Raw genomic sequence first — 27,888 nt, forward strand, 5'->3', positions numbered from 1 at the left:
AGCAATTCGGAGTAAAAAGAACAGTGCTTGAGGGATTGCTATTCCAGACTTCAAAATATATCATAGAACTATAGTAATAAGAACAATATCATAATGGCATAAAGATAGACACATAGACCAGCAGAATAAAACAGAAGGCCCAAACATGAGTATTTGTAGCTATAGACATTTGATACTTGACAAAGAGGCAAAAATCATACACTAAGGAAAAGACAGCATTTTCAACAAATGGTGCAGGTAAAAGTGGATGTCCTCAGGACCAACCTAGGCCCTCTGTATCTGGGTGACAATCATATAGCTTGGTATGTTTGTGGGGACCCTAGTAGTGGGATCAGGACCTGTCCCTGGCCATTGATCTGACTTTTTGGAACCCATTCCCTATAGGGAGCCTCACCCAGCCTTGATTCAGGGGGATGAGCTTGGTTCTGCCTCAAGTTGATATGCCATACTTTGCTGATTCCCATGGGAGGCCTTACCCCTTCTGAATAGAGATAGAAGAGGAGGGGATGGGAGGTAGAAGAGAGGTGGGGGTAGGAAATGGGGGGACAGGAGGGGACACTGTGATTGGTACATAAAATAAATGAAAAATTTTTAATAAAAAAGAAAAAAAAGAAACAGAGTTGTAATAAATCCAGATAAATTGTCACATTAGCAAGAAAGGAGCATTTTCTTTCAGTCAGCTCCCTAATAAGGGGCTGCAAGACGAAGCTGCAAGAAGTCTTTTTGTTATCTTATCTATAAAGGCAGCCTTATAAAACTAAACTACTAAGGAGACTAAGAGAAATAAGAAAATTGTATGCTATAGCCTATACTAATAAGTATATAGACATTTTTAACATTTTGTGGTTAGTCATCATAAAAGCAGACTTTCTTGGACTGGAGACTGTTTATAAAGAGCCATTGTGGTCAGAGAGGCTGGCTGAGAGGCCCAACTCGATAGCTGCAGGGCAGGGGGTGGGAGGGGCGTACACAGCAAATGAGTTGGTAAGGCACTCTTCAAGGCACAGTGACATTAAAATCATTCTAAATCTTAAAAAAAAAACAACAAAAAGTAGATGTCCTCATGCAGAAGGATATTAGAACCCTATGTATCACTCAGCACAAAAATTAGGTCCATGTGAATCAAAGACATCAATTTGAAACCTAAACACTAAAACTGCTAGAAGAAAACAAAGGCAGAGCCCTATAAGACAGGGTGTTGGAAAAGACTTTAGCAAGGCTCCATTAGCTAAGGAATTAAGGTCAACAAATGACCAAGTGGCACCTCATAAAATTAACAAGTTTCTATATAGCTAAGGAAACAATAAACTGAACGCCAGTAGGAGAGAATCTTTGCCATCTATCCATCTGACAGAGGATTAATATCCAGAGCATATAAATAACTAAAAGAAATAACAAGTAACCTATTCTAAAAAATGGATGTAGGACCTGAACAAAGAGCTCTCAAAATAAGAAAAAAATGGTTAAGACATATCTCAAAAATTGCTCAGCATCCCTAGTAATAAGGGAAATGAAAAGAAAAACAACTTTGATATTTTATCTTACCATAGTCAGAATGACAAAGATGAACAAAACAACTCACAACAAATGCTGAAGGAGAATTGGGGAAAATAGAACACTAATTCACTATTTCCAGGATTGGAAACTGGTTCAGCTACTCTGGAAATCAGTGTGCAGAGTTCTCAAAAAGCTAAAAATATATCTCCCATGACCCAGCTATACCGCTCTTTGGGATACACACAAAGGACTAGATACTCCACGATAGAGATATTTGCTTAGTCATCTTCAATGTCATCCAACTCACAATAGGTAGGAAATAGAAACAACCAAAATGTCCTTCATCCAATGGATGAATAATGAAAATATGGTCTATGTACACTGTAAAGAAAAATGTAATTTGTATGTAAATGATGGTAAATGAATGAGATAACTCAGACCAAAAAAAGACAAGTGCTACAGGTTCTCTCTTATTGGCAATTCCTAGCTCTAAATCCTCAGATGTGAGTGTACAATGTGGAGTAACAATAGAAACTAGGAAAGTATAGATGGATCATAGGTGGGAGACGGGCTTGGGAAGGAACTAGCAGAAAGAAAGTGATATAAAATCAGAAATGAAACAATTGGGGGACTTAAAACTGGGGATTAGGGAAGGAGAAAAATCCCAAATGGGAAGAAGGGATGTGGAATATACAATGCCAAGTTTGTTTTACAAAGCCCAAAGTAATCTCATTATTTTATATCTATCTCCCTAAAATTATACATTATACTCTCTCTCTCTGTCTCTCTGTCTCTCTCTCTGTCTCTCTCTGTCTCTCTGTCTCTCTCTGTCTCTCTCTCTCCAGTGTAGCTCCCTACTATAGTCTAAATCTCATCCATATTCCCACAGATAAACATAGCTACCACTTCTCATCAAAGAAGCCTTTCTCTATAGCAAACGGAGACCATCACAGAAAACCACAACTGGACACAATGTGGAGATCAACAGATAGTGGGGAGCCTAGTCCCAGCAGACACACCCCCTTCAAAACTCCTGCATCTATGGCTCAGGGAACATCTCAGAAGAGGGGAGGAGAGACTGTGAGAGCAAGAATACCAGGGAGTCTACTGGTGATCATATTCATCCCCTCTCCCCCAACTTTTTCCACATTAACTCCCCGTTTTCTTACCGCTCAAATCTGTGTCATTAAAAAAAAATCCAACAAGTACGGTTCCAATATTCCTGGATGTGTGGTCTTCCGGTGGAGTGTGGTGGGCTTACTAGTGACTAACTTGCTTTTTATCATCACTTCCCTTTTCTGGATAAGAAGTGAGTGACTCATAGATGGATTTTAGACATACAACAAAGGATTACCAGCCTACAACCCACACCTCCAAAGAAGCTAGGAAACAAGGAGGACCCTAAGAAAGACATACATGGTCCCCCAGAGAAGAGGAAAGGGACAAGATCTCCTGAGCAAATCAGAGGCATGGGGGGAAGGGAGAGGGAGTTAGGAGAAAGAAAAGGGGAGAAGAGGAGGGGACAGGAGGACAGGAGGGGACAGGAAGATTGAGTCGGGGGAAGAATAGAGGAGAGCAAGAAAAGAGATACCTTAATAGAGTATCCATTATAGGTTTAAAGAGAAATCTGGCACTTGGAAAATGTCCAGAGATCTACAAGGATGACCTCAACTAAGAATCTAAGCAATAGTGGAGAGGCTACCTTAAATGTCCTTCTCCGATAATAAGATTGATGACTACCTCATATGTCATCCTAGATCCTTCATCCAGTAGCTGATAGAAACAGAAGCAGACACCCACAGCTAAACACTGAGCTGAACTTCTGAAATCCAGTTGCAGAGAGGGAGGAGTGATGAGCAAAGGTGTCAAGACCAGACTCGGGAAACCCACAGAAACGACTGACCTGAACAAGGGGGAGCTCATGGACCCCAGACTGACAGGCCGGAAAACAGCATAGGACAGAACCAGGCCTCCTGAACGTGGGTGTCAGTTAGGAGACCTGGACAGCCTATGGAGCCTCTGGAAGTGGAACAGTATTTATCCCTAGTGTACAAATGGACATTGGGAGACCATTCTCCATAGAGGGATACTCTGTCCGCCTAGACACATGGGGGAGGGCCTAGACCATACTCCAAATGATGTGACAGACTTTGATGATTCCCCCATGGAAGGCCTCACTCTCACCCTTTGGAGCAGAAGAGGGATGCGATGGGGGTTGGTGGGGGGCATGGGAGGATGGGAGGGTGAGAGAACTGGGATTGATATATACAATATATATATATATGAGAGAGAGAGAGAGAGAGAGAGAGAGTGTGTGTGTGTGTGTGTGTGTGTGTGTGTGTGTGTGTGTGTGTGTGTGTGTGTGTGTGTGAGTAAGTCCACAGTTAAAGTCTTTGGCAAATGAGGAACTCCTGGCTATGTGACCATTTGGGATCTAGGAGCCCAGTTCTGGTTTCTTGACTATTGAGCAAGGTTGAACATTAAATAGTAGACAACACTGCCTAACTTCCTTGATATAAACCAGGAGCAGAGCTGAAGATTACAGCTGTGACAGGCTTATTTATACTATGCACTGTGCTCAACTATATGCTAGACTTCACTCTAATGAAGATAATATGCATCTACTGGGAATTTTCCTATATATCCCAAAGCATTTCTGTGCTTTTTAATGCAGTTAACCTTAAGGAAGACTTTGTAAGTTCAGCAGTAGTTTCCTGGGACAAAGATGGGTTACATATCTTGTTTAAAGCCATGCACTCTTCGATTTATGAACCTAGATTTTGAAAGTCTGCTAGTATTCAAACCCAAGTTCTTCTCACACTACATTCTGTGCTGCTCTACTGCCTTCCTGGGTATGGTTAGAGAAAGGGACAGAATGGTACATTTGATGAGTATCACAGAGCATGGTTCTTCTCAGCATGGCTGCAGCACAGCGGTCTAACAGTTTTCCACTGAATTATGTTGGTTACAACCTAGGGATATCGACCTGTAGAGGTTTTAATTCCAAAGAGGTTCAGGCCCTGTAACTTACATAGAAATCTATAACTGCTTTGAGACCAAGTAAGAATTCTCTGCCTGGAAGGCAGGAGTCTTCACTTAATATATTCTGGGCACTGTTTTAGGCATGTTCATCTATATATTTTAATTAATTTTCCAATAACCAAATATTAGGTAACATTATCTAGTTTGTAGCTGGGAATCCATAGGCTAAAAAGGACAAACTATTTTCTTAACAAATAAGAAAGAAGAGTGTCCAGAGTACGGTGTATCTTACCCTGCTCTTAGGAACAGTCCCACTGAAGCAAGGGTTGCTAGGCTGGACTGCTACATTTGTCTCCAGATATCTATGAAGCCTTTAGCTCCTTACTGAAGGAAAGGGAGAAAGCATGAAAATGAAGATGAGAAGACTTTGTTGACAACAGTGAGGAGGCTATATGGCTATAAATCCCCAAAACAAAAGCAAATTGCCTGCCAAGGCTTGGACTGTTCTCTTAGCACAGGTTGCCTTTTCTTCTGACAAATACGTTTTCCTCCGTTGTTAAAGATATTAGGGGGATCTAATTGAAAAAGAAGAGCACTACTGTTAGAAATGAAGAAAATCTCCTCCTGCCTCTTCCTTCAGTCTTTTGAAGTTTCCTTGTTTGGAAATTTTATTTTTAAACTTACCACAATAGCTTGGCATTCCAGGATCATAGTAGCAAGAGCACCTAGTCCATCTTGCCTTTCCCTTCCCTACCCAGCCAAGAGATAAGACTGCTCCAAGAGAAACAGCCACTCCCAGGTTATTACTAGAGGAAACATTTGCAAGATACAGGAAACAAGACACAAGGAGGCTACGAAGGAGAAAAGACCCAGAGAGCTTGCTACTGTCATCTCTCCCTGTCCCTGAGCTCACAGAAACTTCCAGTTGGTAACAGCAAAATGCCAAGTGCCAGGACTTACTCTAGGCCTCCTCTCCATCCCCAAGAGGCCATTCAGAGATATAGCAGCCCTTGTTTTTATGGAGTTATTGTCAGTAAAGCTTAATTTCCCACCCCCTCACCAAATGACTTCAGTTTCTACTTGTCAAGGTATCACATATATGGAAGTTACCTTGGTAGACAGAAAGTGTGCTGTTTTCACTTCCCAATAGGATATTTATTGAATGAAAACAAATGAGAAGTCTTTAAGAAAATGGTGAGAATGAATCAGATAATATATCTATGTGAGTGTATGAGGGGCAGAATCCTAAGTCATGGTAGTGGTGACATTTTGTGGAGGTTCTTGAAGGTCTGATTAGGTAACACTTCAGATGTCAAAGCTCTCATGGATTTAAACAAACAGAAGTGCTGACTGATGGAGAATGCCAGCAAGCCAAATTGCAGCCAGCAGTGCAGTCAAGCATGTCTGGTGAGAGCCAGTCTGTCATTGATACAGGGCTTTTTCTGAAGCCTTTGATCTCAAACTTCCCAGAAATAAATAAAACAGATGTGGTCTGCTACTTCTTCAGATTTTCTTTCTCTTTTACTTATAAATTCCAACATTTTGACACATACCCAAAGAACACTATGTGCTTTCAAGTCAAGCTAGTTATATTTGATCAGATTCTTCTTGAATTTTCTTTCAAATTCAACACATGGTTTAGTGTTAAGCCTTCTGGGGTCAACATAATTACAAATCCCCATTTTTTTTGAAAAATTCAATGTTTGTATGTCTGTCATTGTTAGTGGCTCTTCTATTCAAGTCCCATCATTGATGATATAATACATTGCTAAGCCTTTTGAATGAACACAAATAGCCAATAGTATGAATATTTTGAGAAATTACTTTTATCATTTGGATTATTTTTTAAAGGGTATAGTGGGCCAAAGTATGATGAGTAATATATTCTTGCCACAAATTTCCAGATTGTTTTCTAGGATAACTGAACCAATACATACTGCTTCCAAGATAAAAAATATTATTTGCCGATGCCTTGCCTAAGCAGCATTTTATAATTACCATTTCTGTAAACTGTTGATAGTTTAATAAGACATCTATAGTATCTTGAAACTGATTTTTATTTATATTTATTTAATTGCTACAGAGGTTATAGTTTTCCACAGAATGATTTTGCAGCCTTTTTTCTCATGTGTAAAGTAAAATGTCTACTTATTTTCTCTGTTCATTTAGGGAGCTAAATCTTCAAATTAACTTTCTCTATCTATATCCATTCTTCATATATTTTAGACAGGCAACTGTTATCAATAAAATTGTTCCCAGGCACTTCCCTCATTCAGAGGCTTAGCTTCTTATTACATTTTGTGTACCAAGTTTTTTCCTAACCTTTTCATATTTCAACATATCCATCTTGTCTCCAGTGGCATCTTCAACTTAACAGACAGATTTATCTTGCATCCTCAGCCAGCATAAATAAGCACTCCTGGCTAGGATGTAAGTAAGGTATATCTGTAAGTTAATTATCATTCATGCAGATACCTTAAATTCCTCAAATTTCTTAGATTGATTTAGGTTGCTTCCAATGTGTTCCATATTTTCAAATTAGCTTCTTTGCTCATAGAATCCATTTTAAACTTCGTTTAACACTTTAAATCAACTATCATGTAATCTATAATTGCCACTTTAAGACAGGGCTGTAAGTATGAGAGTGCAAGCCCACTATCTCTTAAATCTGAGAGGGCAAGCCTACTGTTGTTCAAGTTAATGTCTTCTTCCAGATTCATTGCACTATGGATTTGACAAGTTCTATAAAGCACCCGTGAGGATTCCAGTTGTAGTATATTACATATGTATATTAATTTGGGAGATTTGTATATTCTTTGCAAACTGAAGCAGATTACAGATTTGTGTTTATTTCTGCTTTTATTTCTCTCATTAGAATGTTATAATTTTCCTTGATTAAGTGTTGTGTTCCCCATGGTGCATTATCTCCCATATTTCAATACTTTAAATAGTGACTTTGTCACACTTCTAACAAGTCCTACATGTTTCTGTAAGGTCTTCCTGAAAAATGTACTATTTCTTATGCAATTGGATCCAACTATTCATTTTCTTCCACTCAGTAAGGAAATAGGAAGCATGTTCTGAATTGTGGATCTCCCACACCCAACTCAAGGTGGAATAGGTCAGAGAAAAGATGAAAGCCCTCAGCTGAGAGTTGAACCAATTGCAGAGTTCTACTTTTGTCAAATACAATATCAACCTAGAAGTAATGGGCTCCGGAATAAGATGCCTGCTTGACCCTGGGATGTGACTTTAATCTTCTTGTGGGACAGTCTACTCATTGGCAAAACTATGTCACGAATAGTAACAATCATACAAGATCATTATAAGTGATACATAATTTACGAAAAAGAGTAAGCACCCAGTAAATGTTAGCTACTATGCCTTTGTCTTGTCATTAACAGCATAATGTTCTCTTTACTTGGTTTGATTTCTTTCTGAGTGTCAGGTCCCTCGAGAATGAATTGGGAAAAATAACGCAGGCAATGTTGTTGGGGTTAATTCTGCTGTGTATCTAATAAATACATATTCTGAAGTTACACACAAAGGGGGAAAAAGGGAAGGAATAAAGTAGGCAATCACAAGTACAGAAGTCCAAGAGAGATAATCCGGAAAAGAATGCATGTTGGCTTTTAAATACTTAAAATTATGTAACTTTTTCGCCCACTAGATCTACTCAAAATTTCCCCCTCCCACTAATATCAAAATGAGTTTGCATTCTCTCAGCATGCAAACCAAATAATAACCAAGAGAGACAACTAAGAGTGTAACTACCTAGCATTATCTGCTTTGCTTCTAGGCAGAGAGTAGCTAAAGATTATACTTTTTGATTTTCCCGCCTACACCATCACTCCAGTTGTGACAGAAATGACATAATAAATATTAAAGTGCATGTGTGTGGTACTAAGACAGAGTGTAGGGGGAAACTCCATCAGGATTTTTCCTTTAAATATCATTTCCTCACAGGATCTTTTCTAGTCCTTCTTATCTTACCTGGAAAAAAATTCCTTTTATGTATCTTACTAATTTTTAAAGTTAACATGAAAATGTTTGTCATGGTATTACACACACACACACACACACACACACACATACACACACACACCCACCCCTGTAGTTTCCTCATAACTACCCTCTATTACCATATCCTTTCTAGTCTCTCATACCCCAACTCCAGCTATTTTCACATCTATTTGTATATTGCTAACTGTAGACTCCTAAATATGAAAGGAAATGTAGAATTTTGTTTTTTTCTTCCCCTTACCCTCTCATCCCCCCACACCCCTCCATTTAATGCCCTCCTCTCTCTGCACAGTATCCTAGTTTCATGTCCTATATAGATTCATACACTAGCACATATTATGTTCATCATGTGATAAAACATAATTGTCTTCCTGAATCTGTGACTTACTTCACTCAATACTATGATCTCCAGTTCCGTTCATTTTTCTACAAATGGCATAATCTTTTCTTCCTTTATGGCTGAATAAAACTCTAAAACTCCCTTGTCTGTCTGTTTCTTGTGTGTGCGCACATTTTCTTTTTCTATTTACCTGTTTCTGGGTATCCAGGCTAATTTCCTGTCTTGACTATTGTGATTAGTACAGCAACATGGGTAGGCAAACATCTTTGTGGCATACTGAGTCCTTCAGGCGTATAACCAGCAGTGGTATAGCTGGACCACATGGTAATTATGTTTGTAAGTTTTTGATGACTGTCCAGACTGGTTTGCATAGTTGCCTGAGACGATCTGCTTCTTCCATTTTCAGCATTGACACTGATATTCTTTTCCTTTCTGTTCATCTCTCCTTTCTACTTCAAACTTAATCTAGTTTCTGAGCTCTCTACCAAACTGTCACTAAACAACTGGCTTTCAAAACATAGCAGGTATCAAAATTACATGGAGGGCTAACAAAACACACACTAATGGCCACTTCCTAATTCATTAGGTCTAGGTAGGGCCTCTGATTTTCATTTTTAAGATATTCTTGGATGGCATTGAGATTGCTGAGCCTGTGATCATGTTTAGAGAACCACTAAATTACTTTAATGTTTCTTTTAAAACATTTCATTGTTAGAATCTTTCTAAACACTTTAATCACACAGTAAAAAATGATAACAATTAAAACTAGTGAAAAGAAGTGGCCCTTCCCATATTGCTGGTGGAAATGTAAAATGGTGCAACCATTTTGAAAAACAGACAATTCTTCAAAAAGTTCAATATAAAGTTACCATATAGTCCAGAAATTCTACTCCTAAGTGTGTACTAAGAAGAACTGAAAACATATCAGCCTAGAGCATTACATATGAATTTTTATTCCAATAATATTTGTAACAGAAAGTGGAACCAGTTCTGTTAGTAGATGAGCGGGTAAAGAAAATGTGACCTCATCATGTTATTTGACAATAAAGAAAAATAAAGTACTGAAACATGCTACCCTGTGGAAGAATGGCCAAATCATCACCCTAATTACAAGACATGAGACACAAAGGTGCATGTCTTATGTCATTCTTCCTGGATGAGGTAAACAGGAAAAAAGCAAATCTATGTCTGCAGGAAACAAATTCGCAATTGCCCGAGTTTGAAAATGGGCATGGCAAGTGAATGCTGCAAATAGACATAAGAGATTGTTGCAGGATGGCAGAAACATTCTAAAACTAGATTGTGGTAAAGATTACATATCACCTACTAAACACACCCAAATTATACACTTGGAATATGTAAGTTCATGGGCAAAGATGTTTTCATTTGTTCTTCGTCGAACTCCCTTATGAGCAATCATGCTATTTATTTCCTATACTAGATCGTTTGCTAATTTTCCTTTCTGGAAGGATACATATGATTGCAAACTGTCAAAGCCATTATTGCTGTCTTTCAAGATGGTAGTACATTGTCAGATTGTTATTCTAGCACTTCGGCCACTTGATCCTGCTTTATCACTATTTTCTCCTTGTTTTTCCCTGTCTGAGTGCTTGACAAGCATCCTCTAAAGAATTTGCTTTAGGACTCATTAATGTCACCTCTAAGGTATCCCAGTTCTAGGCTACCATCTTCTCCTCTAAACTGACTCCTGTTCGAGACTGTCCTATCTATGTCAGGAGCCTTCCAGGTCACCAGGACTCAGCTAGTTTTAATGATCTCCTTTGTCCCAAAGCTCTAGAAACAGTCTTCTCTACTTGTCCTTCAAAAGATGTCTTGTACTTCTGAGCAAATAATTTGAACAGACATTCACATGAAAAGCAATAATGACATTAAATAAACATGTGAAAAATGTTCAAATTAGAATAATCAGGGTAAGCAAATTAAGATGACAGTAGGTATAACTTATGTCAGAAAAAGAAAAATTTCAAGGATGGCAAAATTTGGTGTGAAGAACTGTTCTAGTATATTGAAGATGGTAATGTAAAATGCCTCTTGAGGAAAGCCATTTTTAAATCTGTGAAGGATCATAAGAATGTTCATATACTGTAAACTAGTAAACCAAACTCCAGATAGTAATTTCCTTAATAGTTATTTCAGGTAATTGTTTTAATCAGATAATTCAAAATGAGGAAAAATTCTATGGATATTCAAAATGTTCTAGATAATCATTTTATAATAACAAGACATTGAAAACAACCTGATTGTTCAATAATTTATGATTGATATAACAAATTAGCATACAATAAACAGATGAAATATTATATAGTCATTAAAATTATAATTACTGAGGAAGCATGAATGAAAATTATTTATCAAATGATGCTTAGTGTACCAGGATACAAAAGCTCATTTGCATAGTTATTATAACCATGCCAGAAATAATCTCCACACGTATAGAAAAAGCAAACAGGAAACTGGAGCAATAAGGTGGTAGAAATAAGGCTATTTTTTCTTGTGCTTAATTTTCTGTAATATTGTTTCCACAATAAACAATTATATTTTTCCCAAAATATTAAATATATTGATCTATCTTTTATAGTGCATTTCAACTGCACCTCCACAGCCACATCCCTAGTCCAAGCACACATTTTAATTTCTGGATGAGTGCCCCACTTGGTTACTCTCCAACTCATCTCATTTTCAAATGCTGCCAAGTTGCCTAAAATGCCACATTTATCAAGTGGTATCACCTGATTGTCAATAATTTTTAATTTGAGTTTATTTTCGTTTGAAAGTTTCATACATTTATATAATGAATTTTAGTCATTTTCAAGCCCCATTCTCCTCTTATTAGTGGGGTATCAAGTGTTGACATATGTATACAATGAATAATGATTACATCAGGGTAAGTACCTCTCTCTCAAATATTTGTTGTTTCTTTATGGCAAAATGATAAAACCCCCGTATGGCCTTTTCGTGTGTACAGTTGGCCACTGCTATCTGTAGTCACCACATCACACACCCACATCGGAGCTTCGTGCTACTGTCTAACTGGGACTCAGTCCTCACTGGTGACAGGTGAACAAGATTTGCTCCTATTTGCCATCTGTTCTAGTTTTCCAGGCCTACCCATCCTGGTCCAAAGCTTCATTAGTCATACTTCTCTCCTCTCACTGCTGAGCACGCTCCATGCTTTCTCCTTCTCAGCATCAGATCTAACACTTGTAGTGTTAAGCTGTGTTTGGAAGGGTTTCTCCACATGTACTCATTTGCTTCTCACAAACATTTGATGTTGTTGCTCTTATCCTTTCTTGCAAATAAGAGGAGATAAAAATAGCGACAGAGATGAGATGAGATGAGATGAGAAGGGAGCGGGGAAAGAGGAAGCACATGAACATGGGTTTCAACTGAGGCAGTGTTAACTCCAAGGCCTTACTTAGTAATAGAGTCTATTATTCTAAGACACCTTGCTTCGGCTCCTCTCCTTCCACTTTCAGCCTTCACTTTTCTTATCCTTCCATGACTTGTTCCGAAACACAAGAAATACTTACCATATACTGGGGCCGAGTTTAAGGTATGTCTTGTTTAAGCTTCATGTTCTCTTGGAAATTTTTATAAGGAAAAGCTGGCTTAAAAGCTGAGCTGATCCCCTTCCCAGCTATGAGACCTTGAGTGGAATACTCACTCGCTCTCAATCTCAAATCCTTTATCTGAGTTGGCAGTTCTCAATGTGTGGTCCCAGGACCAGCTGTGCCGCATCAGCCAAGGACCCATTTAGAAATGCTGATTTTTGAGCCCTACCTCACACCTATGAAATTCGATGTTAGGGGGCAGAGTCCAATGGGCTCTCATGTTTTAATAAGCTCTCCAAATGTTTCTGTTGCACACTCAACTCCGAGATTCAATACCCTGGTCTAATGCCTACCTGCTGGAATTGTTACAAAGTTCTACCATAAGTTGTGCAACTCAACCCAAAGCACATAGATTGTTTTGCAAGTAATGATGTATTATTACTGCTGCTGAACTCTGTGTGGGCTACTATTTTCTCTTCAAGCTGTGGGCAGACAACATTTCTTGCTGCTCTCTTACTAGTATCTCCCACCTCGCTAAGCAAAAGGCAGTGCCCATGCTAAGCTTTAAGTAAGATTCTCTTACTTCACTGATGAGTGAGTAGGAGAGGCATTTTGAAGACTGCTGAGGTCTAGAATACTGTTTCAGAAGCAAGACTACTTGGGAATAATGAGGGGCTGTAGGCAAATGAATGTGTTTGTGTGTACCTCAATTGCTTCTCTCTATTAAATGGAGAAGAAACTACGCCTACACTGATTATACCTACTCTACAACCTCACAGTGATAAATAAAGACTTATAAAAATGTATTCCATGGTGCCTACAACATATAACTGAGTTATTTATTGCCTTGGGGTGTCACTCTATAGTGAAGTACTTGCTTAATGTACAAAAGACAGTCCTTCCCCAGTCATGAAGAAAAGGAAAAAAAAAACAGGAAAATGTTAGCATTGTTTTTGTGTCTTTTCACCCATGCAGTGGTGAATAGATTCTATTTCCTCTTTCGGCAAGCAGATGATAAATACCATTTGAAAGATGCCCTGTGTTAAGCACAAAGAATAAGGGTATGCTCACGGTATGGTATCTTTTTTTAAGGGTCTCAGTCTAATAATATATGAAACCTGACAGTGTCATTGGATTAAAATAATGCCCATAAGGGCATAGTATAAAACAGTTCAGAGCTTATGGTGGGGGGGGGTCAAGTCCAGCCATGGAATTTCTGCCTAGGACTTAGACTCCTGAAGCATTATGTTGAGGGATCTATTTGCAGTCTGTCCTTTATGGATCCCAATGGAAGCAGGTTTAATGGGGGGGCAGGAACTTTGGTGTCAGACTCTATGAAACCTAACATGATCATTTGCTTTCTATAACCTGGGTTAAATTATATAGCTTCTCTGGACCTTATCTATAAAATAGGCAGCATGAGAACTAGTATGGAGAGTAAATGCAATCTTGAATGTAGAATGATAATTATAGATGATTAATAAATATTGGGAACTATTCCCTTTCCCATTGCAGGGGAAAATGAGCAATTTTACCAGACTTTGGAATGAAAGAAAGGTCAAAGTAATTCCCAACTATGCTATCAAATCAAGGGGCTAATATTTGGAATGCAGTTAGGAAATATGCCAGTCAAAGAGAGCAGTTTTTCCTCTAAACAGTTTTTAGTTTTCTATAAATAGCAGGTCTTTCCTTAAGACCCACAACTGGGTAGTTGGCTAGGCTGCTGTTATAAGGCATGATTTTCCTCTTGTTGAGTTGGTCTTAAGTCCAATGAGACAGCTGTTGGTTACCACCACGACTAACTGTAGCTCTTTTCTTCAAAGGAACTATTAATCAGTGTTCCCCAGGCAGGAACCCCTAATTGGTTATACAAAACAAAATGGTCATGCCTAAAATCATATACATGGAAGGAAGCAACACTAAAAGGACTCAGCAGGTTGCATTTATAAATTTATGTGTACACACACATATGCATTTCTATGTGTGTTTGACAGTAAGTCAAAGAAAAACAGGCCATAAATTTGAGAGAGAATAAGTGGGGTCATGGGAGGATCTAGAATGAGGGACATGGGGAAGATGTAGGGAAGAAAGGGAAAGGTGAAATGACCTAGTTACATTTGAATTAAAAATAATGGAGCATAATGTAGACCACCTACAAGAATTCTGGACTATTTAAGAGCCTGTAGACCATGATTCTCCTTGTGTCTCTTAGTGCCTTCATTTAGAGAAGAGAGTCACAGCTTGGGGCCTTTTTTTCTGTCTTCTGGAGATGGCAATGGGACTCAAAATCATTGAGAACCCTCTTTTACTACCTGGCCCAAGAAAAACTGGCTGAAAGAGCATATCAAGATGTACAAAAAAAGGGATGTGACTAGGCAAGCAGCAACCCCAAAGGAAGTGACTATCTACACCTCTGATTCACTTCGAGCCACCACATAGGACACCTCATCTCTAAGGAACATGAGTGTTGGGGACTGTGATCCACAATTATAGGAGTTAGGTGTTCCATCCTGAACAAAGCAGTTATTTTTTCCTTTATTAAAAGTCGTATGTGCCTTTCTCCAACAGTTGCAACCTATAACCACGTTTTCACAGCCCGCAAATTCTCAACAAGTCCTACTAAAATTGTGCTGGCAGAACCCAAGAAGCAGGTACCTCCAACAACCTGGGACAAAGAGAACAGTCCCTCCTCTCTGCTGAGTCCAACTGCTTTTGGCCACTTGGGAGGCAGGCACAGTTTATGCCTTAGCCCTCGTTTCAGTCTTGTTCTCTGTGTCTTTGGGTATATCTAGATGGACTGCCTCAGACAGACATACCTTCACAGCACTGATGACTATTCTAAAATGTCCTCACAATCTATCTGGTTTATATCTAGATGGTAGTGTAGGGAGCACATTGAATGATATTTATGGCAGCAACTCCTTGGTGTGAAGAGCAGACCAGTTTTGTTAAAGAAAATCGAGTAAACCAAAAGTCATAGCAATTTCTAAAGAACCCCAGAGGCACAAAATCACCCCAACTGCCGGAGCAATCACTTACCTCCCTGAATGGCTAGTTTTCCTGTTGCCTGCTATTGGTTTCCACTTGTCCCCAGGAAATTCCTGCAAAGGAAAATTAGGGTAAGTTAGGGATATTTGAACAGCCAGGTATCCAGGTAGTTCCAAAATTAGCAGCTTGGTCAGGTTTCTTGGCTGGTAGCATGGACTCTCCCAGACAGGCTCCAGAAACGTCCACTTGGAAGGCTGCCATTCGTTTGGGAAGCGCCTACTGAGCCACTGTAGTCATGCAGATATCCTGAAAGCACTCAGAGACCTGGACACTGTGGGCTAAGAATGTTGAATTTTCCTCCTGCTCCACTCCCCTCCCAAACCACTCCAAAAAAGAGTTGAGCATGTTTGCTGTTTGCTGTAGCTCTTGCTGGCACTGAGGGTTGGAGATCTTTTTGTTTGTCCTACTGGATGAACCTGTTCATTTCTCCTGCTTCTTCCAATTTAGAAAGTATTTTCCTGGAAGTGCTGACCTGGAGGGGGCGTTGAGGGCAAGAGGTCGTGCTGCAGAAACCTTCCAGGCTTGGAAAACATAGAACAGAGATGTCAGTTACCCTCATCCTGCAGTTCTTACTCCTCTGCCCACATCTTCAGACAAAGGCTGACAGGAGTTCATCTCAGGGTGCCCTGGTTCACACATTAGATAACTAGATTGCCTACCTTAGATGTATTTTCCTGAATTGTTCGGCTATATGCCATTTGTAAAAATTTACCTTTCTTCTTACTACAGCCTGAACCTGAATGCATATTTGTTTTTCAGATTCCTCCTGGCTTTGCATTTAGCACCCTCAGCCTGGAGACTCAGAGCTTAGCCAAAGAGAAGGCATTTTTCCTAAACCACATTGATCTTCTAAATTCATTCTGCTCCAATACTGTTATTATTAGTCTTTTCCAAGGTTTATTGCCTTAGCCCCAGAAGGCCTCTCTTTTGGGGACAAACACCTGGTGACTCAGAATGACATAGGTCTTTGGTGTCAGTTATACTGGCAAAACATTTATTATCTGTGCTATGTGAGGGACATTCTGTCACCACTTGAAATCTCAGCCTGCTATGTGGCAAATAGATTGACAGGGAGGATCAAAGGAACTGTGTAGATAATACCAGACACAGTGCATGCTGTATAGAAGGCTCTGTGCTCACAGCACTTGTGAGTGTGTTGCAGGAAGGCCACTTGAGTGCACAAGACCAGCCTGAACAACACTGACTCTGCCTCAAAGAAAACTTCATTCTGGGTGTTAGTATGAAAAAGGTGGCAATATTTTCTGATTCCAGCTTTCATAAAACCAGAGAGCAGTCTGTTTGGGGCACATCTGAGCAATTCCAATAATTTGTACTTCACATTCCGTTGGCCTTGACATGTTTGTGAGATGTCACTGCCCACAGAGGCACCATAATGTGTCCAGTCACAGCACAAGCCAGGATTTCCTGTCCATGTTCTGTCTAGTCCTGTGGGGGTGCTTAGAAAATAGCAGTGGGTAAATCAGACAGAGCCCTTCACCCACTCCCATTGACCTTTCAAGATTATCAGTATTACTTTACTCTTTTGCCTGAGCAACTTAGTATCCTATAACTGGTCTGTGTTCTTTGAACCAAAGAAGCAATAGTACAATAGGTAGAGCAGTTGAGGACTATAGTAGAACTTTCTGTCTTCGTGAACGTGATATTGCTAGAAACCATCCTGTTTCCTACATGGAGAGAAGGCCTAGGCCTTGCAATCTACTTACAGAGAGGCAGGTAGCACACACTGCAGAACACAGTCTCTGCAGCTGGAAGCAGAGCTTCATTTTCCACATCTGTCCTTTTAACTCTGTTATATTATACATACATGTATGTTATACATGATAAACATATATGCTATATACATGTGCATATGTATAAATTGATACTACATGTTATACTCATATATATGAATATTTGTATACATTATGCCATAAATATATGGTACTTACTATATAGTAGCACAATCATGACAAGGGTACCTATTTCTTGATTGCTAGAAGGCTCAATGCATTGATACATCTAAAGCACCCAGAATCCAGTGGACAGGCTTATACAAGTTGTTTTCATGTTGTTCAAATTCAGCTCTGTACCTTGTACACTGTGTGATCTCTCTGAGACTCGATTTCAGCTATAAGGGTTAAGTGAAATCAACTGGTGATATATGTAAAACTAACTGACCTAAAGTTTGTGTGATGTAACTATATGCCGATTTCACTTCTCTAGATACCACTGAGTCAGAGCTAGTTAGCGCTCCAACCTTCTTTGTGCCAGAAAGAGCAGGCTCCACTACCTTAGTCGTCAGAGCTAGAGTGTGTAAACCCATGCTGCATGTCTTGCAAGGCCAGGAATATAGGATTCCAAAGACAAGGGTAGAAACGGCACATTCCTACAGGCATAGCCATCCACAAAACTGAAAGCCTAGTGTCTAAGCAGATATGCTTAGCCAGTCTAACAGACATTAGGAACCCAATGTGTCCCTTCCTCTTTCGGAGGTGCTGGTCCAGAGACAACATCCCTGTAGTCATCCTTGCTTTCTTTCCATTCACCTTCAACTCCCATTCCCTATTACTTGCTTATGAGTACAGTACTTCTTCCAGCCAAGATTTTCAAGCTAAGCCAAAGTTCCCTTCATCTTAAAATAGTTTCCTTATAAGATGATTACTGTCCACAAGTCACCGTTCTAAAGGCCTTGCATATGTTCGCCATTTAATCCAATTTATGAAGCAGGTGCTATTATTACCTTTATTTTTTAGATGAGCAAGATTAGGCACTATAAATTCTGGGGAAGGAATTTAAACCCAGTTGGTCTAGTTTCAGCTTCAATGCCTTTTGGGCATTATCTAATATTTCCTTTTCTATTTTATCAGCATTGTGAATATTTTCAAACATGTCAAAAAGATGAAAGTAGCCCGGTGGTGGTGGCGTATGCCTTTAATCCCAGCAATCGGTAGGCTGAGGCAGGTGGATTTCTGTGAGTTCTAGACCAGCCTGGTCTACAAGAGCTAGTTCCAGGACAGCCTCCAAAGCCACAGAGAAACCCTGTCTTGAAAAAAACAAAAACAAAACAAAAGAAGAAGAAGAAGAAGAAGAAAGCAGTTACAGTGAAATCCACTATCTAGATGCTACAATGAACATTTTTGCTGTATTCACCGTATCATGTATCTGTTTACCCCTGTATTCATTAACCACTACATCTTAAATTGTTCAGTGCCCTTCAAAGTATGTCCCAACAACTTTATCTGCATAAATGTAAAGACTTAAACATAGAGTAAGTCCTTGAAAGCCATAAGCTACCAAAGCTCACTCAACTAACTCTGTTTCTATTGGAGAAATTAATGTGCAGTTTCAGACATTCTCACAGAGAAAATTCAAGCCCAAATGATTTCAGTGATACATTTTACCACATGCTTAGAGAAGAAATAACAGCAGTGCTGTCCAAATTCTCCCTGCAAACAGAAGAGCAGGGACGCGTCCCACCCCATTTAGCTAGCATTACCTAGTTAGAAAACAACAAAGATTTCATAATACAGACTAAAATCTGTAATAAATGTACACTCAGAGGCATCAACAAATGCTAATAAATCAGATCTAGCAGCATAAAAATACGTACTACATTATGACCAAGTGGGGCTTATCCTGGGAATGCTAGGTGGATACTTATTTCAAAATTCAATCAATATAAACTCACCATTAATTTAGACGAAATTTAAAACAATGTGGGCATTTTAACAGAAATAGGAAAACACTTGAAAGAACCCCAAATCCATTATTCATTTCAAAAAGAGCTCCTCTGAGCTAAGACTAAAGAGTCATCTTTTAACCAGATAAAGGACAACAACAGAACCATCATTACAAGGTTGTAGCCACCAAACAGCACAGGGAAGCATTGAACACTGCAACATTGTTGCTCTTAGCATTCCTTCCGAACACTGTATTGGGGATCCCAGGAAAATTAGTTAGGTTTCCTTCCCCACAAAAGAACATATAGAACATGAAAAAAAATACAGAATTCCTTCTATTCCAAGACGATGTGACCTCCTATGTGCAAAATCTTCTATAACCTAGCAAAGAGGTACTAGAATTCCTCAGGGAGTTCAGCAAGGTTACAGGATATGGAGCTGATACACAATGTTCAACTGTATTTACATGTAGAAGTAACAAAGTATTTTAACTTAATATTCAGAAAAAAATATTGTTAACTATAGCTTCAAAGCCTATTGGAATCTTAGGCATATGCAAAGCAAAATATGTATAAGAGGCTGGGCATTGGTGGCGCATACCTTTAATCCCAGCACTAGGGAGGCAGAGGCAGGTGGATCTCTTGTGAGTTCCAGACCAGCCTGATCTACCTAGCGAGTTCCAGGACAGCCTCCAAAGCAATTCAGAGAAACCCTGTCTCGAAAAACAAACAAACAAAAATATGTATAAGATGCATAGGTGGGAAATATAAAATAATTTGTATACATGTGTATACTTCAAGAATATTTTAGCATGTGTGTTAAAGCTTATCATTTGCTTATAGTATCTTAGGTGAAATGTGTTTCCTATGACATGTACAAATATTAATGCCCATTTGTTGGTTGTTGATGAATATACTCATGTAAATCTAGTGCATATCAAGCTGCTTAATGTGCTTTCATGCCCTGTTACTTTCAACTTCCGTGCAAATACATACTGGCAAACACTGTTCTCCACCTTTTTGTCCAAAGCAAGAGCCATGTTATCCATTCATCTGTTGATGGACATATAGGCTGGTTCTATTCCTCAACTGCTGTAAGTATTGTAGTGGTAACTATGAGTGTGCAAGTATATCTGTAGCAGGACTTAGAATCCTCTGGATACTATTTATAATGTAATTTTATTTAGTCATAAAGAAAAGAGTAAATCATGCCATTTGCAGAAAAATGGGCAGAACTAAAAAAAATTACATCAAGCAAAATAAGTCAAACTCAAGAAGACAAATGGTACATGTTTTACCTTTTATGTGGATCCTACCTTTTAATTTTATTAGTACTAGCTGTTTTATAAGTGAATATATTTTCCCTTTAAAAATCATGGAACTTCAAATTATAATCATTTCATGGTTTGCTGAAGGTCACTCAGATACTAATTTTCAGTTAGAATAAATTCTAGTTCTGTTAATTTTAAGGAATAAAAATTACTTTCCCCAACCTCTAAAGTCACATGTGTATACTGCAATCTTGGTGGCTGAGTGTAGAGAAGGGGCTACATCACTGAAATGAATTAGACTTACATTTTAGAATAATGAATTTCACTCACCCATGAACCAAGTGCTCACCTGTAGTGATGCCTTCCTGGGTTTCCAAGCATTTCCAGATGCCAGGCTGCTGTCCTCAAGGACACCATGCTGAGGATTATGATAGCAAGCTGTACACCGAATGCATTGGTGGTGGTGGCACCTACAATTGTGGCAGTTTGGCAACAAATTTCTCTTTAGCAATGCAGGACAGATTTCTCCAGAACAATAAATGCAGGGATCATGCATTACAGTTCCCTGAACACTACAGGAATAGGAACAGGTCCGGTGATAATCAAAATCTCCACAGTGAAGTGTCTTACAGCACAGGGAATTTTCTAGGCCTTTGGTAGCAAAACATTCTGGGTAAGTGGGAGTTTCTGACTGAAGTGGTGACATGGCATGATACGGCTGGTCTGCAGCATGGTATGGTTGGTCTGTGGAATGATATGATTGGTCTAGGGGATGGCATCTCAATTCCCTATAGCTAACTGACTGGAAGTTTTGGTCTATGGGTTTTGGTCTCTGGGGAAAAGTCTTGTTGCTATGAGTAGTTAAGCCTGGCAAATGCGATGTAGACAAGGATTTGCTGCTCTCTTCAAAGAACTTTCGTCTGTCTGCAAATGGCAAGAGGATGGCTTCCTCTCCAGCTTGAGCAGTAGATGTCTTTGACTCTTTGTTGTCATCTGGGCTGGAAGAACCTTCTGTGGATAATGGCACCTGTGGCTGTGGGTTATATTCTGGTGACCATCTCCAGTGACCTCCACAGACCCCTTGGGGAGCATTTGCTTTGTCAGTGTCTAAGGAGGATGAGTCAGACGCCTTCCACCAGGTGTTCAGGCCCAAAGAAGAGTGGCCAGACCTCTGGCCAGGGCTTATCCTTCCCTCTAAGTCTACCCTAGCTTTGGAGCTCTCAGAGGCCTGGCTGAGGCACTCTGAAGACCTAGCTCTGAGCATCATGTTCTTGTTGAAGAGCTTGTCTCCAGGGCTGGGGACATTTTTATGTGAAGACAGAAGAGACGAGTTAGAAGCAGAGAGTGGAGGGCTCTCTGGAGGCTCTTGGGTCTCTTGCACTGGCTCCTTAGTGTCACAGAATTGTGACAATGGACCCTTACTTTTCTGGAGCTGGGCTTTCCTCCTCTGAATTTCATTCCTAAGATTGGTAGCAAACCTCTCACTCTTCCGCCGGTTTTGGATGGAGCGTCCCCGGGGGCCTCCACTTCTTCTGCCACCTAATTGGCCACATTCCTTGGCCTCACTGTTACCTTCTTCAGTTGTTTCTGCGTGACCAGCTACTTTAGAAGTTGAAAAGAAGTCTCTAGCTTGTTGAATGGAGGAGCAAGTGGCAGAGGGCTGCTGGCTGGCCAAGTCACTGCCTGTTCTGCTTGCTCTGTTTGGGTCCAAGTAAGTTCGTTCTGGCAGGTGTCCATCAACCTCTCCAAGTGGGGAACCACTTTGGCTCCGGTGTACCAAACCCATCAGCTTATCATCTATGAGCTTGGTCTTCCTTTCATTGCTAGGCTGGTCCTGAGTGTCTCCTGTGAGGAAACCTGGACTTTTCTTTCCCTTAGAGATGTTATGCAAAGGGGACACAGTCCACTGGTGCCCATCCTGCCCAGTTGGCAACTCCATCCCCTTGCTACCTCTGGAATCAAGGTGCACTTGCTGCAAGTGGGACGCCAGCAGCTGCTCAGGGGCACTATGACGATGTTCTGTGGTTCCTCGGAGGCGTGGAATGGCACCAAAGGTCAAAGTGTTAACCAAATCTGCTGATGCCTCCTTGACCAGGCTGAACTCTCTGCTGGAACCTTTGTCATGTGTTTTTGGGGAATCAAGAGCTTTAGAGGAGCCCTCTATCAGTAGATGCTCAGAGTCCTCCTGGCTGGATTCAGAAGGCTGGATGGGCTCACAGTTCTGGTGACCCTCACCTGTCACTTGGTCTTGCCCACTTACACAGCAGAACTGGTTAGGGTTCCTTGTAGACAGCGCTGTGTCTAAGCCTTGTTTCTCCTTCTGTTGCAATGAGTCCACAGGTTCAGATGCACGGCGTTGCTCTCCATTGAGGAGTTGGGATCTAGAGGCCTGAAGGCTGTCCCGCCTCACTGGAGGCTCTGGTGGACCTTGGACCATCTTGGCAGGTCCCGAGTGCTGGCCCTCCTCTGGGCAGGATGATTCATGAGAAGCAGAGGTCTCATGGTCCCCACTGGTACTGTGACTACTTCCTGAAGTCTCAGATACATTAGGTCGGCCATCAATGGCTTTAGTTTGCCCTGGGCCTGACATGACACAGTCTGTGGAGGGTGGTTCCTCTGGTCTAAGAGACAGGGCACAGTCAGAGGCATTTGAGCTAGCTGAGAAGGAGCTGTAAGCTGAGTCACGCTGGCTGGGGTACATATTCTGGTCAATAGGTAAGAGGTGGCCCTCGTAGGTAGCTTGGCCTGGCTGTTCCAGGCTTTCCATGCTGCCAATAGAGCTGCTTTTCTCAGTGCTGCAGTGTCGGGAGAGGGGGCACCACTGTACACACACGTCACTGTAAGACACAAGATACACACGTTAGTTAGCCAAGCGATCAGACACTTTTCCTACTCTGCCCAGTCCACCATGGGAAAGGGCAGGGCAGATCAGAGTCACCCATGTTACAAATGAAAGGAAAATGAGATAAAGGGGGAAGAAAGGGAAATAAGTAAGGAGACTGACACATGCATACCATAGAAACATGACAAAATGAGACAGGATTTCCTATAGAGGAAGAATGAACAAACAACCCAAAGAATGGGGAGATGCCACGGGGATTATGCACTATGTCATTGCTAACAGCAAGTCTTAACTTGCCTCTGAATAGTCACTGTTGGGCCAGTGTACTGTTCTCTGCCAGGAGAGACAGTCCAAGCCATCAGCATTAGAGAGACCAATGACACTGATTTGACTTCAGCCAGACCATTTCATAAAGCAGTGATTCTCAAACCTGAGTGTGCATCATAATTACATTCAGGGCTTCTTATACACAGGCTACTGGGACTCACTACATTTCTGAATCCACTGGTGTCGACGAAATTAGGTCTACAGAGTAGTGACTTTGAGAAGACAATTTTTACAAACTCTAGTGGCACAGGCAGGGATCAAGTTTAAATGTTCCTTTATTCTGGAAATTCCTATCGCTTTATTTGCTGTGCTGGTGGTGGGACTGAGGGCCCAGAACATACTAGTGCAGAGTGCTGTTATTGGGCTACATCCTCTGAACCTACTATTTTTCTTGATTAACAGAAATTTTGATTATTTACTGAAGCCTTTTACAGTCTTCCATTTGAAGCCCAAATGAGATTATTCACTTCAATTTTTTAGTCATGAAGTAAAGCAAACTGACTATTTCAGAAAGGTGTTGAATTGCAATTGGAACCTAAGACTCTCAATCAAAAGTCTTAGCTCCTGTCTGATAACACTTTCAAATGAGAAAAAAAGTAAACTCTCTGCCAGAGTGTTACTGTGTAGATGAAATTAGATAAGAAACAAAGAACCCTTGTCAGAGCTCAGGCATCTACCGAGGGCTTACTACATGGCAGTAGCTGATCTCAGCTGTCATGTTATCAATGTCCTTTCTACTACATGGAATGATCTATGAGTGGGCTTTGCACACCCATACTTCTCTTATCTACCAACAGCAAAAGCACGCCAGGAAAACCAAGGATAAGACATAATGTTGAAGGTTAAGTACCATTTCCCAAATGCATAGCCAGACTGAGCCAAGAAATGCCATTAACTTTCTTTGACTAGAATCTCAGGGGTTGCAGGTTGCTCTCAATAAAGCCATAGCTCAGAAAGCAAGCCACAGCTGATCTATAACAGCAGCCCATTAGACCTCCAGACCAGTTTCCCCTTAGTCTTGCACATTGCATGGTGTTAATCACTTTGCTACCTTGGTTCTGAGTTAGCAATACATTAATTTCTTGTTGGCCAGGGGACCTGCTATTCGCCTCACTTTCTGCTGGAGCACACACACGCACACACGCGCATGCACACACTTGGACAGTAGCTAGATCTAGAATATAATTCTGTGTATTCTTCTAGAACAAAATTGCCTCTGCCATCAGACTCTGACTGACTTCCAATACCAAATAAAATGACCAAATTAGGGAAAACTCACCTCTTACCTTCCTTGAACCCCCATAACAAAAACCCACTTTTGAAGGGGAGATCTGATTATTGAAGGGAAAATGGAGCCAAGTACAACACTTTGTCTGGTTTTGCAACTTTGTGGGGGGGGCAAACAACAAGTGGTTTGTCCCTTGAGTAGTTGCTTCAATAAACATGGACAACATCAAGCTTCTTGCATTGAGCTAGACCCTGTGACCTGGAGAGGTCCCTGCTTTGGAGATTGCTGCTCTGTGATAGAATTAATGAACACTAGAGGAAGTTCCTAGAGAGTGACTACAGACAAAGACTGCCCCCCACACAAACAGGAATCAAGAAAAGAACCTGAGAGAGAATAACTAGTGAAATAGAATGAGAATCAGGGCAGGGCGGTTACCTTTGTGATTCAAATGAGGTACTTCTAGGCAACACTATCAAAAAGTAAAGATGCAGACTCACAGTCATGGTGCTAGTCTGTCAGTCATTCAATTACATGAAAGCCCAGGGACTCTAGATGGCCATGCCATTTTTTGTTATATCCCTTCAGCTCTAAACCATCCAATAGGGACAAGATCATAGGAGGAGAGTGACCAGGCTGTCCAACCTCCAGCCCACCTAGAGGGGAGAGTTTTTGACTCACCTTGTGTTGCAACCGGAATGCCAGGATAAGCTGAAGGCTTCAGAAGGGAAATGCATGGTGGTGGCCGCTTCAGGGCACCCCTCCAATAGCTTGGCCACATGCCATGAGTGCGGCCTACTGACAGGGATGTTTCTCCTACAGCAAGAAAGAGCCAGGAAGTCAGTGTTGAAATCACTCCCAAGTGACTTCCGTCCCTACCTGCTCTTTCCATTCAATGAGCTAGATTATCTTCCAAGGAGTTAGTGTAGACATCTAAGTGTTCCCCTTAGCTCTACTACTCGAATTTCCTTTATTCAATGGATGATTGCTAAAGACATAAAATGTCAGCTTCAATGGAAATGTTTTGTTCCTAGTCATATCCAGGTATTGTTGGGTGGTGGGGGAGGGAGGGGGGAGGGAGGGAGGGAGAGAGAGAGGGGGAGAGAGAGAGAGAGAGAGAGAGAGAGAGAGAGAGAGAGAGAGAGAGAGAGAGAGAGAGAGAGAGAGAGAGAGAGAGGGAGACCCTGTCTTGAAAAACCAAAGCAAACAAATAAAAACATATCCAAGTATGGACACTAATGTTAAACACACAGTAGATTCTCACTAAAATTTGTAGATTTCACAAGAGCTGCTGACTACCAGTATTTGTCTTTGAAGGAAAAATATCAATATGATCAATCTCTCCATTTTTCTCTGCAAAAGGAGGTAAGTGGTTAAGATGCTTGAGCATGTCAGTAGTGGAGTATGAATTGCTCAAATTTTCTTCATTAATTCTACAAGTATTTATTGTATATTTACTATAAGACTTCTAAAATACATGTAGTTCTGAGGGGTATGGCCATGAGTCAAAGTCTATACCTCTGAGAGCTTGCTGATTCATGAAAGAACTAGAACTAATTAAAATAAAATATCATAAAATGGTCCTAGATACTGAATGTTAGGACGGACACAGGCACACATAAGTGAGGTACTTGCAAGCAAACTCATAGCAAGGAGTCTAAACTCTTGTGAGGAAAAAAAGGACAAAGTGGTGATCGGCTAGGGTGACAGAAGAAACTGGCTGAAAATTTAGCATGCCAGGGACAAATAACTGGAAACCGGTCTGAGGTCAAGACCCCCACTATAACTAAAGGTTCTGGTCTGGGGCAACTCTTACACTGATTCGCTTGTACAAGACCAATCCATGTCAACTGCGTACTTCACATGATCAGATGCCACCCCTACAAATGGGAAAGATAACCCAGGACATGGTAGAACTAGGAGAGAAAGAGACGACTGATGGGAGAGAGAATAGAAGAAGCAGGAGAATGAAGACACAGATGAGAGAGCAGAGGGAAGAATATAGGGAGAGGGCAGAGAAGGGCCAGGCAGATGCAAAAAGCAAGGAGAGATGAGAGAGGGACAAACAATGTCAGAAAACTCTGAGAAAGCTTACAGAAATATAAGTGAATACTAGTAATGCAGTGGATGCTAGGCAGGTGAACGACACTGAGAGACGAACAAATACTAGGTAAGGAGATAATGGAGAGGTATCAAAATGATAGATGATTTAATAATTTATTCATAGCCCCCATATGGGGCACTGGTGGTACACATAAGGACTCTTGTTGTCAAAAGCTTGCTATCCTGTGGGATAAATAAATTTCTACATCTCATGAGCAATGGCAGGCAGAGTAAAGAAGGAGGATTGTAGCCTCTCAGGAAATGTAAAAATTCTGAAGATTCAGACAGCACAAGGCCAAAGCCTAAAAATGTAGTCCTGAGGAGAAAGCCTTGCTCCAGGCATATGACTGAGTGGTAATAGGCCAGACACAGACAACGGAAGATATAGGTAGAAGGACAGAGAAGGTTACTTGTCAAACAACAGGGCCATAGATCCGCAGTAGTACTAAAATCTGTGACGAGGCTCCACCCTCGTAATCACACTGTTCTGTGACAGAACACTGAGTACACAGCAAGAAGGCTGAAGGTTCCAGAAGGCACTTCACTTGCTCTATGCTTGGTTGGACTATTACACCCAAAGCTACGGTGCTGGAAGACCCTGATGCTACTCTCATTGGGCAGTCATATAGTCAACAAGTACTTATCACGCATCTCCCAGTTGGAGGAATGTGTAGTATTAGGTCTGTATACATATACTATGTCTGAAGCTTCCAAGCACTGAAACTGTAGTATGAAATAGGGAAACTTTGCTATTTTTGGTCCTTCTTCCACAGCCAGGAATTTTGAGGTTCTTCGGAGTCCACAATGTAAACTAGTAAGCATTGATCTTCCCAATTGTTTAGCCCACTATTCGTTCTATCAAGTGTTCTTTTATGAGGTATCTTTGGCTTGTCTGCATTCTCCATCTTTCTACCTTCCATTTCCCCTTTTCTCTCTCTTTCCTCCCTCTCTCCTCCATTTTGTTACCATTATAAAGTCA

General features: G+C 40.6%; 1 protein-coding gene across 1 annotated transcript in view; it reads right to left on the minus strand.

Annotated features, from left to right (window-relative positions):
- Nucleotides 1-27,888, minus strand: part of Shroom4 (shroom family member 4) — a 212,650-nt gene that overhangs the window by 26,360 nt on the left and 158,402 nt on the right. The window contains 3 exon segments of the mRNA XM_040733697.1: nucleotides 15,454-15,515; nucleotides 20,762-23,249; nucleotides 25,488-25,622. Coding sequence (XP_040589631.1) covers nucleotides 15,454-15,515; nucleotides 20,762-23,249; nucleotides 25,488-25,622 — 2,685 coding nt within the window.

Source organism: Mesocricetus auratus, unplaced genomic scaffold, assembly GCF_017639785.1.
Source record: "Mesocricetus auratus isolate SY011 unplaced genomic scaffold, BCM_Maur_2.0 Super-Scaffold_100033, whole genome shotgun sequence".
In the NCBI taxonomy this organism is placed as follows: Eukaryota; Metazoa; Chordata; class Mammalia; order Rodentia; family Cricetidae; genus Mesocricetus; species Mesocricetus auratus.